Below are 13,851 nucleotides of genomic sequence, written 5' to 3'. Positions count from 1 at the left end.
CACTTTTTTCTTTAAAATATTCACCAAAAATACAAATTTCACCGGAATCCGATGGGGACTGCTGTGTCTCATTCAGCGAGTAGAGGACCACATTCGTGACGAATTTCGAGTCAATCGGTCAAAAGACGACCGTAACCCTAACCCTAGCTCCATAACCCTAACCCTAACCCTAACCCTAATGCCAGCCTTAAGGCAGTCTCATGAAACATTGTCTCTTTTCACTAAAATATTCACCAAAAATACAAATTTCACCGGAATCCGATGGGGACTGCTGTGCCTCGTTCAGCCAGTATAGGAGCACATTCGTGACGAATTTCTAGTCAATCGGTCAAAAGACGACCTTAACCCTAACCCTAGCTCCATAACCCTAACCCTAACCCTAACCCTAATGCCAGCCTTAAGGCAGTCTCATGAAACATTGTCTCTTTTCACTAAAATATTCACCAAAAATACAAATTTCACCGGAATCCGATGGGGACTGCTGTGTCTCGTTCAGCCAGTATAGGAGCACATTTGGGAGCGATTTCGAGTCAATCGGTCCAAAGACCTGGAAGCTATTGAAAAAATGGGCCACTTTTTTCTTTAAAATATTCACCAAAAATACAAATTTCACCGGAATCCGATGGGGACTGCTGTGTCTCATTCAGCGAGTAGAGGACCACATTCCTGACGAATTTCGAGTCAATCGATCAAAAGACGACCGTAACCCTAACCCTAGCTCCATAACCCTAACCCTAACCCTAACCCTAATGCCAGCCTTAAGGCAGTCTCATGAAACATTGTCTCTTTTCACTAAAATATTCACCAAAAATACAAATTTCACCGGAATCCGATGGGGACTGCTGTGCCTCGTTCAGCCAGTATAGGAGCACATTCGTGACGAATTTCTAGTCAATCGGTCAAAAGACGACCGTAACCTTAACCCTAGCTCCATAACCCTAACCCTAACCCTAACCCTAATGCCAGCCTTAAGGCAGTCTCATGAAACATTGTCTCTTTTCACTAAAATATTCACCAAAAATACAAATTTCACCGGAATCCGATGGGGACTGCTGTGTCTCGTTCAGCCAGTATAGGAGCACATTTGGGAGCGATTTCGAGTCAATCGGTCCAAAAACCTGGAAGCTATTGAAAAAATGGGCCACTTTTTTCTTTAAAATATTCACCAAAAATACAAATTTCACCGGAATCCGATGGGGACTGCTGTGTCTCGTTCAGCCAGTATAGGAGCACATTTGGGAGCGATTTCGAGTCAATCGGTCCAAAGACCTGGAAGCTATTGAAAAAATGGGCCACTTTTTTCTTTAAAATATTCACCAAAAATACAAATTTCACCGGAATCCGATGGGGACTGCTGTGTCTCATTCAGCGAGTAGAGGACCACATTCGTGACGAATTTCGAGTCAATCGGTCAAAAGACGACCGTAACCCTAACCCTAGCTCCATAACCCTAACCCTAACCCTAACCCTAATGCCAGCCTTAAAGCTAGGGTCTGTAATCCTGTTCAAAAGCACTTTTTCTTATACTGGGGGAAATGGCCCGTCTAATTTCAGAGGAATCGGTACGCTATGTCAGCAGGAAAAGGAATGGAAAATAACAGAGCTCTGTGACAGCCGCAAGACTGAGAAAACTCCCCCCTATCCGTTCCCTTCGGTCTGAATAGCACGGATTGGTCGAAGTTTGCTCGGAGACTAAGGAACCAATCAGATGCCTTCATGTCTAGTTCTGCACCCGCCCCCTCCTACGGAGCGCGCACCGCCTTCAGGTCTTGCTGCCTGCTGCCGATTCAGTAAACCTCTGCAGGACTACAGAGTTATAGAACGGATTTCGTGATCATTTGAGCAATGGCTGAGAAAACGCAGCCCAAACCGCCTCAACGGTTACTTGTTACGGCTCTTCCAGAGAAAAAGGCAAAAAAGAGAAAGCCAGAGGAAGAAAAGTCTGCAAACAAAAAGCTTCTGGATAAAGCAAGAGCGAAAACCAGAGTCAACATTGGTTCAGCTTTTGAGCGGTGGAGACAACTGAGGGATCTGAAGAGACTCAAAAGTGATGCCGAGGTTGCCGTCTTTCTGTTGGACAGGTAATTATTTGTTTAGCCTCAGGGAGGATTTCTTATTTTCATGAAAATGTAGGCTAACTTTTGCTAACGTAGCTACTATTGTAGCTTGTATTAGCCAAATGCTAATATTAGCTTCTCTGTGGTGTAAAACGGGCCGATGACGCTAGTATTGAATAGATTATAGTATATTGATTTTATACAAGATATTACTCTACTACCATAGTCGTCTGTGTCTGTGTTATTGTGATAAAAGACGCATGGCTTTTACAACCGCGGTGACGTAGCTCATTTATGTTTCATAGCTATGAGAAGGATCCATCAACCTCGACGCCGTCTAAAGGATTGATGAGGCCACCTCCCCCGCCAGTTTCAACTATTGTGTCTGAGTCTCTTTCCGACCGGTGAGTTCAACTGGCTGCTGCTGCTGCTGCTGCTGCTATGAATATGAATTTGTCAACGCTTTTACATCTAGCCTTTTCTGTTTTATGTGCCTCAAAGTGCTATTTGAGGTATTATTATCAGTGATATCTGCCATATCATTATACAAACATTATAAATACATGTAAATGTTAGTGATTAGATCACTGTCCTTCACCATAGGAGGTCCAGCACTCAACACAGAGTTGTTAACATCAACTAAAACAACAACCAACACTAAAATAAAACACAGCTACCATAAGTTGTACCTCTAACTTTGTGTGGTGTTGGTGGAGTAATTGATCATGTTACAAGCTTGTCATGGGCTGCAGTAGTCTGTACATGCTATGCAGTGAGGATAGGGACAACTGTGGATCTTCAGTTTATATCAATCTTTATGCTTTTTTGGTCCAACTGCCAAACCCAAGACTTCTATTTCTACATTATACATACACAAACAGTTCCATGTTTTGTCCTCTATGAATGAAGGGTAAATGTATGTTGATGCTGCACTGACAGTATTCTCTAATTGTGTAATCTTCACAGCGATGAAGACTTCTCAGTAGCTGGGGTTCAGGATTTGGACATAAGCTGCCCAGAGGAGACAGCTCTTCAGCAATTGGATGCAAGGTATGTTACTGACCACACACGCCATGCTTAGTTTATTTTGTTCTTTTTGCGTTTTTTGTTAATTGAATCCTTGTGTGCTTCTCCTTCCTTTGTCACGGCCGTGCGGCCCAGTTTGTGACGAGGGAGGAAGAAGCACACCAGGTCCAATTTATTTTAAGATTAGTCAGATGGTTTTGTCCAATAATTTGCAGAGTAAAATTTACTGTAAAATCATAGTCAATCTCTATGTAGATTGATATAGCTGGATTTAAAAAATATCATCTACTGAAATTTCAGAAACTAATTTGACATTCCTACAATGTAATTCTGATGCAATGTCCAGGCAGGACAACAAAAGGGGTGTGCCATCCTTCAGATGTGGACCAAAGACATCTGCAACCACTTCTGGTATTGCTGCAAGACTGCAGATACATACACAGAGTTCTTTGTAAGTATTATAGAAATAAAAATATCTAGGCCAGATTTTATTTTGTAATAGTTATTTTGGAGAAATTGATTCTTTTGTTATTGACCACATTTATTTTTCTTAGGACATGTGGGCTGGCCTGCTTCACCACGTGTCAGGAACACATGCGTGGGCCTTAGGTGCCTGTCACCATGGTCCCTTGGTGGAGGACAGAGAGAAGACCTGGATCGAGAAGAATTCTGTAGCACACCAGAGACTGAGAGAAGTTGTCCTTGACGCACGCTGGCTAAAGAATGTACACAAATATCTACATTTCCGGTAAGTCAGTATAGGTCTATGTTCCACTTACTGTTTTCACAATGAAACTTTGACTTCTTGTCAGTCATAATTGTCATAATCAGATTCTGAAGTAATTGTAAATGCTCTCTGTGCTCTCAGGTCTACTGCAGAATTGGAGTCGTTCCATAATCACATTTTGATGTATGCGAGCAAACGCTTCTCCTTTTCACCGCCTGTGTACGCCGCTCGAGTCATGTTGGCTGTCCTGGACTACAACCACCATGTTGACAGACCAGTCAAGAAAAGGACTGATGGCTCGATTCAGTATGTTCATTTTTATCTTATAAAAATAAAATACTTATTTTTAATTTCCAGAATTCAAGAGGACATCACAGTGCACAGATTTTGGTTAAAAACATACATTAAAGGTTTATTTTTTTATAGGAGGATTAGCACAGTCAAGCATGTGAACACTGATGAGCAAAAAAAAAGGCCAAAAAATATTAAGATACCTTTCTTGGTGTTTTTGAAGAGGACATCTTTGTCCCCAAATGTTAAGAACGTACATTTTTCATAAGGGTGCACAAGGGTGAAGAATAGAGACTTCCTTCAGCCAACAAGGTTTTTATTTTCTTTGCAAAGAAAAGGTCAATCAACATGCTTGCGGTTCAAAATGAAGGGAAACATTTACACCTGAGTAAAAGCCCACCTCTGATGTGTGCTTTACGTCCTTTGTCTGCTGTAGGGTCGTCCTCTTACCTAGGGTGTGTTTTCACACTCTTTTGTCTTTCACAGATGGGCAGTGACCCCCTGAAGTGTGAAGCTAAGAGGTCTAGTCAGCACAATTTAAAATACAAAAGGATTTGAGTATTGATGAGAAAGTGAGATGTTTGGTGTCTCAGGTAGTTGAAATCTAAAGGGATTCAATTTACAATTACAATTTAAAAGTCTGATATTTTGGTGAGAATGTGGGAGGTTGTGTGTCTTAGAAATAAGTTGAAATTACAGTGGTTATGATAGATGTTGCTCCCTTCAGACATTGTTCAACTGCGGGCAGAGCTTTATGCCTCAGACCTTGACGCATACAACTCCACCCTGACTAAATTCTATGCTAATATGAATGTATCACAAAGCTTCTTATCTTTTCTCTTATTACAGATACGGCAAGGTGTACAACAAAAAGTCAAAGAAGTGGAGCCTGTACACAGAAAAGGTGGAGAAGGACTACAGCTACATTCCAGACCTTCAAAGTGCAATTCTGCGGTGCAGGCTGTCTGCTACTGGGGGTTTGCCACGGACTGCAAGGAAAAGGCCAGATGATCCACGTCAACATGGGGTTCTGTCAGGTGTCCCAGCTCCATCGATGCAGGAACTTTTGCAGACCCAACTCAGCAGAGGCCTAGGTGAGTTTTCTTACAATATTGTAGCTTGATGAAGTTATAACATAATGTACACATTATGTACACGCTCTAAGTATTCTTATTCATTGATTGTCTCAAAAAATTTATTAATTATTATCAGATGTGTAATTGTGATATTCTTCCTAAAGGTAAATCACTGCCAAAGGAGTAGATCACCACAGCTGACAACTACTCCACACAGCCTGACCTGTCTCCCATCCCTGGAAACACCATGTATATACTATTCTTGAAAATCTACAGATTATTTATGTAACAATAAAAAGAGTTATACCAATTTTGTTGTTGTTTGTAATCACTTATTTTGAATGTGGTGGTGAGAAAATCTATTGCTTGTTTTGCAGATATAGTACAATGAAAGGCATTCATCTTTTTCAAAAGTTTTATTCAAAAATGACAAAATATAAATAACAAGAGACAAATTTTAAATAAAAGTAAAATATAAACAACCTTGTTATGTGCATAATGTAAACCTCAGTCCAAATGTTGCCATATAAATGGCAGGGCTTCAGTGTAAATCTTTAGATCTCTTTTCAGACTCTGCTAGGGACAAAACCCTTGTACTGTCCATTGGGGTCTGGGTAGCGGTCTCTGATTTTCCAGACACAGCAACTAGGAATAACCACTCTGTGCCCAGCACCCAGTGCCCCATATTGCCACTGATGCTGAGATCTGCAGGACGTCGAACAGGAGGCTTGGGTCCCTTGTAAGGCAGATCTGAAGCACCTGATGGGATTCTTCCAAGCTCAGTCGTCCAATTCTAGCCTGTAAAAAAAAACAGTTCATCAAGAAGATTAGACCTTGTCCTTTATTATTACTAATATTATTTTTGGTTTGTTGCCAGACCAGAGTTGAAAATTTAATTTGTTTATATTTTTCTTTTACAGTTTATGAATGACAATAAACTAAAAGAAATGTTGTGCTCACAGTAAATGGCATGTCATTGTTTACCGTTCTAGATAATGTGGAGATCATGGGGGGCAAAAGGCTATTTTAGAAAGGCTACCTGCTCTTCTGCAATTCTTTGAGCTTGCAGATTCTCCATTCGTTGAATATCCTCATCTTGTAAACGCTCTCCAGTCGCAGTCCGGCTTGCTCCACGTCCTTGACCTCGAGTTCCTCGGCCTCTGCCCCTTGCAGCCCCTCGAGCACGGCCTCCTCTGGCTCTAGCACGACCGCGTCCTCTTGGAGCTGAAGACGTGCTCGGTTGCGGACTGTAGCTCGGATCTGAGCCAGTGCTCTGATCATGTAAACTCTAACAATCAAACAACAAAGATATCGTTAGCCTAATAGCATTTCTGTCTAACTAATTTTTAGAGTAAAATTGACATATTGGCCCAAATTTACTTCTCTAACACTTCTGCATTACCCTGCATTATTGTCAATGAAAAAACCGAGTTGCTATTACATGCTATGTGACTAATAACAATAATAATAAAAATAAAACACGTTTGTCAGTGAATAACACGTAACACGTATTACAATGTAATTTAGCTGATGGGTCTGTATCCAGCCGGATCCTTGGAGAGATTCGGCAGATTCAGACCCGACCTGCCTCTGGGTCTGCACACAGACTGATGTGCTAGAAAACAAAACAAAAAACATAATAATATAGTTTACTTACAGATAAATGAGACATGATTCTGTTCGTTGTTGTCCTCCAAAATACTCCGAAATAGCTAGCTCTTTAGGTTAGCTCCAGGTTAGCTTCCCTCTCCGTGCCGCTTGTCATTTTTGGTGTGCGGCTGTGCGCGTTCCTGTGTGTGGGGGCGTGGCTTGGACGGACTCACTGACGGGAGGGGGAGCAGGGGGGAGGAACTTAGAGGAGGCAGGAGGAGGTGCATTTTTCAATTCTTGCTCGCTCTCTTGCTAGTTTTCCAGGATTACAGACCCTAGCTTTAAGGCAGTCTCATGAAACATTGTCTCTTTTCACTAAAATATTCACCAAAAATACAAATTTCACCGGAATCCGATGGGGACTGCTGTGTCTCGTTCAGCCAGTATAGGAGCACATTTGGGAGCGATTTCGAGTCAATCGGTCCAAAGACCTGGAAGCTATTGAAAAAATGGGCCACTTTTTTCTTTAAAATATTCACCAAAAATACAAATTTCACCGGAATCCGATGGGGACTGCTGTGTCTCATTCAGCGTGTAGAGGACCACATTCGTGACGAATTTCGAGTCAATCGGTCAAAAGACAACCGTAACCCTAACCCTAGCTCCATAACCCTAACCCTAACCCTAACCCTAATGCCAGCCTTAAGGCAGTCTCATGAAACATTGTCTCTTTTCACTAAAATATTCACCAAAAATACTAATTTCACCGGAATCCGATGGGGACTGCTGTGTCTCGTTCAGCCAGTATAGGAGCACATTTGTGACGAATTTCGAGTCAATCGGTCAAAAGACGACCGTAACCCTAACCCTAGCTCGATAACCCTGAACCTAACCCTAACCCTAATGCCAGCCTTAAGGCAGTCTCATGAAACATTGTCTCTTTTCACTAAAATATTCACCAAAAATACAAATTTCACCGGAATCCGATGGGGACTGCTGTGTCTCGTTCAGCCAGTATAGGAGCACATTTGGGAGCGATTTCGAGTCAATCGGTCCAAAGACCTGGAAGCTATTGAAAAAATGGGCCACTTTTTTCTTTAAAATATTCACCAAAAATACAAATTTCACCGGAATCCGATGGGGACTGCTGTGTCTCGTTCAGCCAGTATAGGAGCACATTTGGGAGCGATTTCGAGTCAATCGGTCCAAAGACCTGGAAGCTATTGAAAAAATGGGCCACTTTTTTCTTTAAAATATTCACCAAAAATACAAATTTCACCGGAATCCGATGGGGACTGCTGTGTCTCATTCAGCGAGTAGAGGACCACATTCGTGACGAATTTCGAGTCAATCGGTCAAAAGACGACCGTAACCCTAACCCTAGCTCCATAACCCTAACCCTAACCCTAACCCTAATGCCAGCCTTAAGGCAGTCTCATGAAACATTGTCTCTTTTCACTAAAATATTCACCAAAAATTCAAATTTCACCGGAATCCGATGGGGACTGCTGTGTCTCGTTCAGCCAGTATAGGAGCACATTCGTGACGAATTTCGAGTCAATCGGTCAAAAGACGACCATAACCCTAACCCTAGCTCGATAACCCTAAACCTAACCCTAACCCTAATGCCAGCCTTAAGGCAGTCTCATGAAACATTGTCTCTTTTCACTAAAATATTCACCAAAAATACAAATTTCACCGGAATCCGATGGGGACTGCTGTGTCTCGTTCAGCCAGTATAGGAGCACATTTGGGAGCGATTTCGAGTCAATCGGTCCAAAGACCTGGAAGCTATTGAAAAAATGGGCCACTTTTTTCTTTAAAATATTCACCAAAAATACAAATGTCACCGGAATCCGATGGGGACTGCTGTGTCTCGTTCAGCCAGTATAGGAGCACATTTGGGAGCGATTTCGAGTCAATCGGTCCAAAGACCTGGAAGCTATTGAAAAAATGGGCCACTTTTTTCTTTAAAATATTCACCAAAAATACAAATTTCACCGTAATCCGATGGGGACTGCTGTGTCTCATTCAGCGAGTAGAGGACCACATTCGTGACGAATTTCGAGTCAATCGGTCAAAAGACGACCGTAACCCTAACCCTAGCTCCATAACCCTAACCCTAATGCCAGCCTTAAGGCAGTCTCATGAAACATTGTCTCTTTTCACTAAAATATTCACCAAAAATACAAATTTCACCGGAATCCGATGGGGACTGCTGTGCCTCGTTCAGCCAGTATAGGAGCACATTCGTGACGAATTTCTAGTCAATCGGTCAAAAGACGACCGTAACCCTAACCCTAGCTCCATAACCCTAACCCTAACCCTAACCCTAATGCCAGCCTTAAGGCAGTCTCATGAAACATTGTCTCTTTTCACTAAAATATTCACCAAAAATACAAATTTCACCGGAATCCGATGGGGACTGCTGTGTCTCATTCAGCGAGTAGAGGACCACATTCGTGACGAATTTCGAGTCAATCGGTCAAAAGACGACCGTAACCCTAACCCTAGCTCCATAACCCTAACCCTAACCCTAACCCTAATGCCAGCCTTAAGGCAGTCTCATGAAACATTGTCTCTTTTCACTAAAATATTCACCAAAAATACAAATTTCACCGGAATCCGATGGGGACTGCTGTGTCTCGTTCAGCCAGTATAGGAGCACATTTGGGAGCGATTTCGAGTCAATCGGTCCAAAAACCTGGAAGCTATTGAAAAAATGGGCCACTTTTTTCTTTAAAATATTCACCAAAAATACAAATTTCACCGGAATCCGATGGGGACTGCTGTGTCTCGTTCAGCCAGTATAGGAGCACATTTGGGAGCGATTTCGAGTCAATCGGTCCAAAGACCTGGAAGCTATTGAAAAAATGGGCCACTTTTTTCTTTAAAATATTCACCAAAAATACAAATTTCACCGGAATCCGATGGGGACTGCTGTGTCTCATTCAGCGAGTAGAGGACCACATTCGTGACGAATTTCGAGTCAATCGGTCAAAAGACGACCGTAACCCTAACCCTAGCTCCATAACCCTAACCCTAACCCTAACCCTAATGCCAGCCTTAAGGCAGTCTCATGAAACATTGTCTCTTTTCACTAAAATATTCACCAAAAATACAAATTTCACCGGAATCCGATGGGGACTGCTGTGTCTCGTTCAGCCAGTATAGGAGCACATTTGGGAGCGATTTCGAGTCAATCGGTCCAAAAACCTGGAAGCTATTGAAAAAATGGTCCACTTTTTTCTTTAAAATATTCACCAAAAATACAAATTTCACCGGAATCCGATGGGGACTGCTGTGTCTCGTTCAGCCAGTATAGGAGCACATTTGGGAGCGATTTCGAGTCAATCGGTCCAAAGACCTGGAAGCTATTGAAAAAATGGGCCACTTTTTTCTTTAAAATATTCACCAAAAATACAAATTTCACCGGAATCCGATGGGGACTGCTGTGTCTCATTCAGCGAGTAGAGGACCACATTCGTGACGAATTTCGAGTCAATCGGTCAAAAGACGACCGTAACCCTAACCCTAGCTCCATAACCCTAACCCTAACCCTAACCCTAATGCCAGCCTTAAGGCAGTCTCATGAAACATTGTCTCTTTTCACTAAAATATTCACCAAAAATACAAATTTCACCGGAATCCGATGGGGACTGCTGTGTCTCGTTCAGCCAGTATAGGAGCACATTCGTGACGAATTTCTAGTCAATCGGTCAAAAGACGACCGTAACCCTAACCCTAGCTCCATAACCCTAACCCTAACCCTAACCCTAATGCCAGCCTTAAGGCAGTCTCATGAAACATTGTCTCTTTTCACTAAAATATTCACCAAAAATACAAATTTCACCGGAATCCGATGGGGACTGCTGTGTCTCGTTCAGCCAGTATAGGAGCACATTTGGGAGCGATTTCGAGTCAATCGGTCCAAAGACCTGGAAGCTATTGAAAAAATGGGCCACTTTTTTCTTTAAAATATTCACCAAAAATACAAATTTCACCGGAATCCGATGGGGACTGCTGTGTCTCATTCAGCGTGTAGAGGACCACATTCGTGACGAATTTCGAGTCAATCGGTCAAAAGACGACCGTAACCCTAACCCTAGCTCCATAACCCTAACCCTAACCCTAACCCTAATGCCAGCCTTAAGGCAGTCTCATGAAACATTGTCTCTTTTCACTAAAATATTCACCAAAAATACAAATTTCACCGGAATCCGATGGGGACTGCTGTGTCTCGTTCAGCCAGTATAGGAGCACATTTGTGACGAATTTCGAGTCAATCGGTCAAAAGACGACCGTAACCCTAACCCTAGCTCGATAACCCTGAACCTAACCCTAACCCTAATTCCAGCCTTAAGGCAGTCTCATGAAACATTGTCTCTTTTCACTAAAATATTCACCAAAAATACAAATTTCACCGGAATCCGATGGGGACTGCTGTGTCTCGTTCAGCCAGTATAGGAGCACATTTGGGAGCGATTTCGAGTCAATCGGTCCAAAGACCTGGAAGCTATTGAAAAAATGGGCCACTTTTTTCTTTAAAATATTCACCAAAAATACAAATCTCACCGGAATCCGATGGGGACTGCTGTGTCTCGTTCAGCCAGTATAGGAGCACATTTGGGAGCGATTTCGAGTCAATCGGTCCAAAGACCTGGAAGCTATTGAAAAAATGGGCCACTTTTTTCTTTAAAATATTCACCAAAAATACAAATTTCACCGGAATCCGATGGGGACTGCTGTGTCTCATTCAGCGAGTAGAGGACCACATTCGTGACGAATTTCGAGTCAATCGGTCAAAAGACGACCGTAACCCTAACCCTAGCTCCATAACCCTAACCCTAACCCTAACCCTAATGCCAGCCTTAAGGCAGTCTCATGAAACATTGTCTCTTTTCACTAAAATATTCACCAAAAATTCAAATTTCACCGGAATCCGATGGGGACTGCTGTGTCTCGTTCAGCCAGTATAGGAGCACATTCGTGACGAATTTCGAGTCAATCGGTCAAAAGACGACCGTAACCCTAACCCTAGCTCGATAACCCTAAACCTAACCCTAACCCTAATGCCAGCCTTAAGGCAGTCTCATGAAACATTGTCTCTTTTCACTAAAATATTCACCAAAAATACAAATTTCACCGGAATCCGATGGGGACTGCTGTGTCTCGTTCAGCCAGTATAGGAGCACATTTGGGAGCGATTTCGAGTCAATCGGTCCAAAGACCTGGAAGCTATTGAAAAAATGGGCCACTTTTTTCTTTAAAATATTCACCAAAAATACAAATTTCACCGGAATCCGATGGGGACTGCTGTGTCTCGTTCAGCCAGTATAGGAGCACATTTGGGAGCGATTTCGAGTCAATCGGTCCAAAGACCTGGAAGCTATTGAAAAAATGGGCCACTTTTTTCTTTAAAATATTCACCAAAAATACAAATTTCACCGGAATCCGATGGGGACTGCTGTGTCTCATTCAGCGAGTAGAGGACCACATTCGTGACGAATTTCGAGTCAATCGGTCAAAAGACGACCGTAACCCTAACCCTAGCTCCATAACCCTAACCCTAACCCTAACCCTAATGCCAGCCTTAAGGCAGTCTCATGAAACATTGTCTCTTTTCACTAAAATATTCACCAAAAATACAAATTTCACCGGAATCCGATGGGGACTGCTGTGTCTCGTTCAGCCAGTATAGGAGCACATTCGTGACAAATTTCGAGTCAATCGGTCAAAAGACGACCGTAACCCTAACCCTAGCTCGATAACCCTAAACCTAACCCTAACCCTAATGCCAGCCTTAAGGCAGTCTCATGAAACATTGTCTCTTTTCACTAAAATATTCACCAAAAATACAAATTTCACCGGAATCCGATGGGGACTGCTGTGTCTCATTCAGCCAGTATAGGAGCACATTTGGGAGCGATTTCGAGTCAATCGGTCCAAAGACCTGGAAGCTATTGAAAAAATGGGCCACTTTTTTCTTTAAAATATTCACCAAAAATACAAATGTCACCGGAATCCGATGGGGACTGCTGTGTCTCGTTCAGCCAGTATAGGAGCACATTTGGGAGCGATTTCGAGTCAATCGGTCCAAAGACCTGGAAGCTATTGAAAAAATGGGCCACTTTTTTCTTTAAAATATTCACCAAAAATACAAATTTCACCGGAATCCGATGGGGACTGCTGTGCCTCGTTCAGCCAGTATAGGAGCACATTCATGACGAATTTCTAGTCAATCGGTCAAAAGACGACCGTAACCCTAACCCTAGCTCCATAACCCTAACCCTAACCCTAACCCTAATGCCAGCCTTAAGGCCGTCTCATGAAACATTGTCTCTTTTCACTAAAATATTCACCAAAAATACAAATTTCACCGGAATCCGATGGGGACTGCTGTGTCTCGTTCAGCCAGTATAGGAGCACATTTGGGAGCGATTTCGAGTCAATCGGTCCAAAGACCTGGAAGCTATTGAAAAAATGGGCCACTTTTTTCTTTAAAATATTCACCAAAAATACAAATTTCACCGGAATCCGATGGGGACTGCTGTGTCTCGTTCAGCCAGTACAGGAGCACATTTGGGAGCGATTTCGAGTCAATCGGTCCAAAGACCTGGAAGCTATTGAAAAAATGGGCCACTTTTTTCTTTAAAATATTCACCAAAAATACAAATTTCACCGGAATCCGATGGGGACTGCTGTGTCTCATTCAGCGTGTAGAGGACCACATTCGTGACGAATTTCGAGTCAATCGGTCAAAAGACGACCGTAACCCTAACCCTAGCTCCATAACCCTAACCCTAACCCTAACACTAATGCCAGCCTTAAGGCAGTCTCATGAAACATTGTCTCTTTTCACTAAAATATTCACCAAAAATACAAATTTCACCGGAATCCGATGGGGACTGCTGTGTCTCGTTCAGCCAGTATAGGAGCACATTTGGGAGCGATTTGGAGTCAATCGGTCCAAAGACCTGGAAGCTATTGAAAAAATGGGCCACTTTTTTCTTTAAAATATTCACCAAAAATACAAATTTCACCGGAATCCGATGGGGACTGCTGTGTCTCATTCAGCGAGTAG

The 13,851-nt window shown here is 42.5% G+C and overlaps 1 protein-coding gene and 1 long non-coding RNA gene across 3 annotated transcripts; one reads left to right on the top strand and one right to left on the bottom strand.

Annotated features, from left to right (window-relative positions):
* Positions 1 to 1,485: 1,485 nt before the first annotated feature.
* Positions 1,486 to 5,487, top strand: LOC141016879 (uncharacterized). Its single transcript, XM_073491451.1, has 8 exons — positions 1,486 to 2,081; positions 2,363 to 2,461; positions 3,024 to 3,107; positions 3,430 to 3,534; positions 3,638 to 3,831; positions 3,952 to 4,116; positions 4,951 to 5,195; positions 5,342 to 5,487. Exons 4-8 carry the CDS (start codon positions 3,463 to 3,465, stop codon positions 5,362 to 5,364), a joined length of 699 nt encoding a protein of 232 aa, XP_073347552.1. The 5' UTR covers positions 1,486 to 2,081; positions 2,363 to 2,461; positions 3,024 to 3,107; positions 3,430 to 3,462; the 3' UTR covers positions 5,365 to 5,487.
* Positions 5,488 to 5,617: 130 nt separating this feature from the next.
* LOC141017214 (uncharacterized) lies at positions 5,618 to 7,107 on the bottom strand. Of its 2 annotated transcripts, XR_012180634.1 has the most exons (3): positions 6,835 to 7,107; positions 6,217 to 6,465; positions 5,618 to 5,975 (listed from the first exon to the last, which is right to left on the bottom strand). It is a non-coding gene; the product is annotated as an uncharacterized lncRNA (long non-coding RNA). The 2 variants fall into 2 exon arrangements; XR_012180635.1 differs by lacking the exon at positions 6,835 to 7,107 and having other exon boundaries at positions 6,217 to 6,742.
* Positions 7,108 to 13,851: the final 6,744 nt, after the last annotated feature.

This window comes from Pagrus major, chromosome 21 (assembly GCF_040436345.1).
Source record: "Pagrus major chromosome 21, Pma_NU_1.0".
Classification (NCBI taxonomy): domain Eukaryota; kingdom Metazoa; phylum Chordata; class Actinopteri; order Spariformes; family Sparidae; genus Pagrus; species Pagrus major.
The sequence above is the reverse complement of the archived record's forward strand: the minus strand, read 5'-3'. Positions and strand labels throughout refer to the sequence as shown.

Excerpts from the sequence above, each read along its gene's own strand:
- LOC141016879 (XM_073491451.1), top strand. The coding sequence starts at position 3,463 with ATGTGGACCAAAGACATCTGCAACCACTTCTGGTATTGCTGCAAGACT. Across the intron at positions 3,832-3,951 it reads CACAAATATCTACATTTCCG|GTCTACTGCAGAATTGGAGT; the intron begins GTAAGTCAGTAT and ends CTGTGCTCTCAG. Across the intron at positions 5,196-5,341 it reads CCAACTCAGCAGAGGCCTAG|GTAAATCACTGCCAAAGGAG; the intron begins GTGAGTTTTCTT and ends TTCTTCCTAAAG.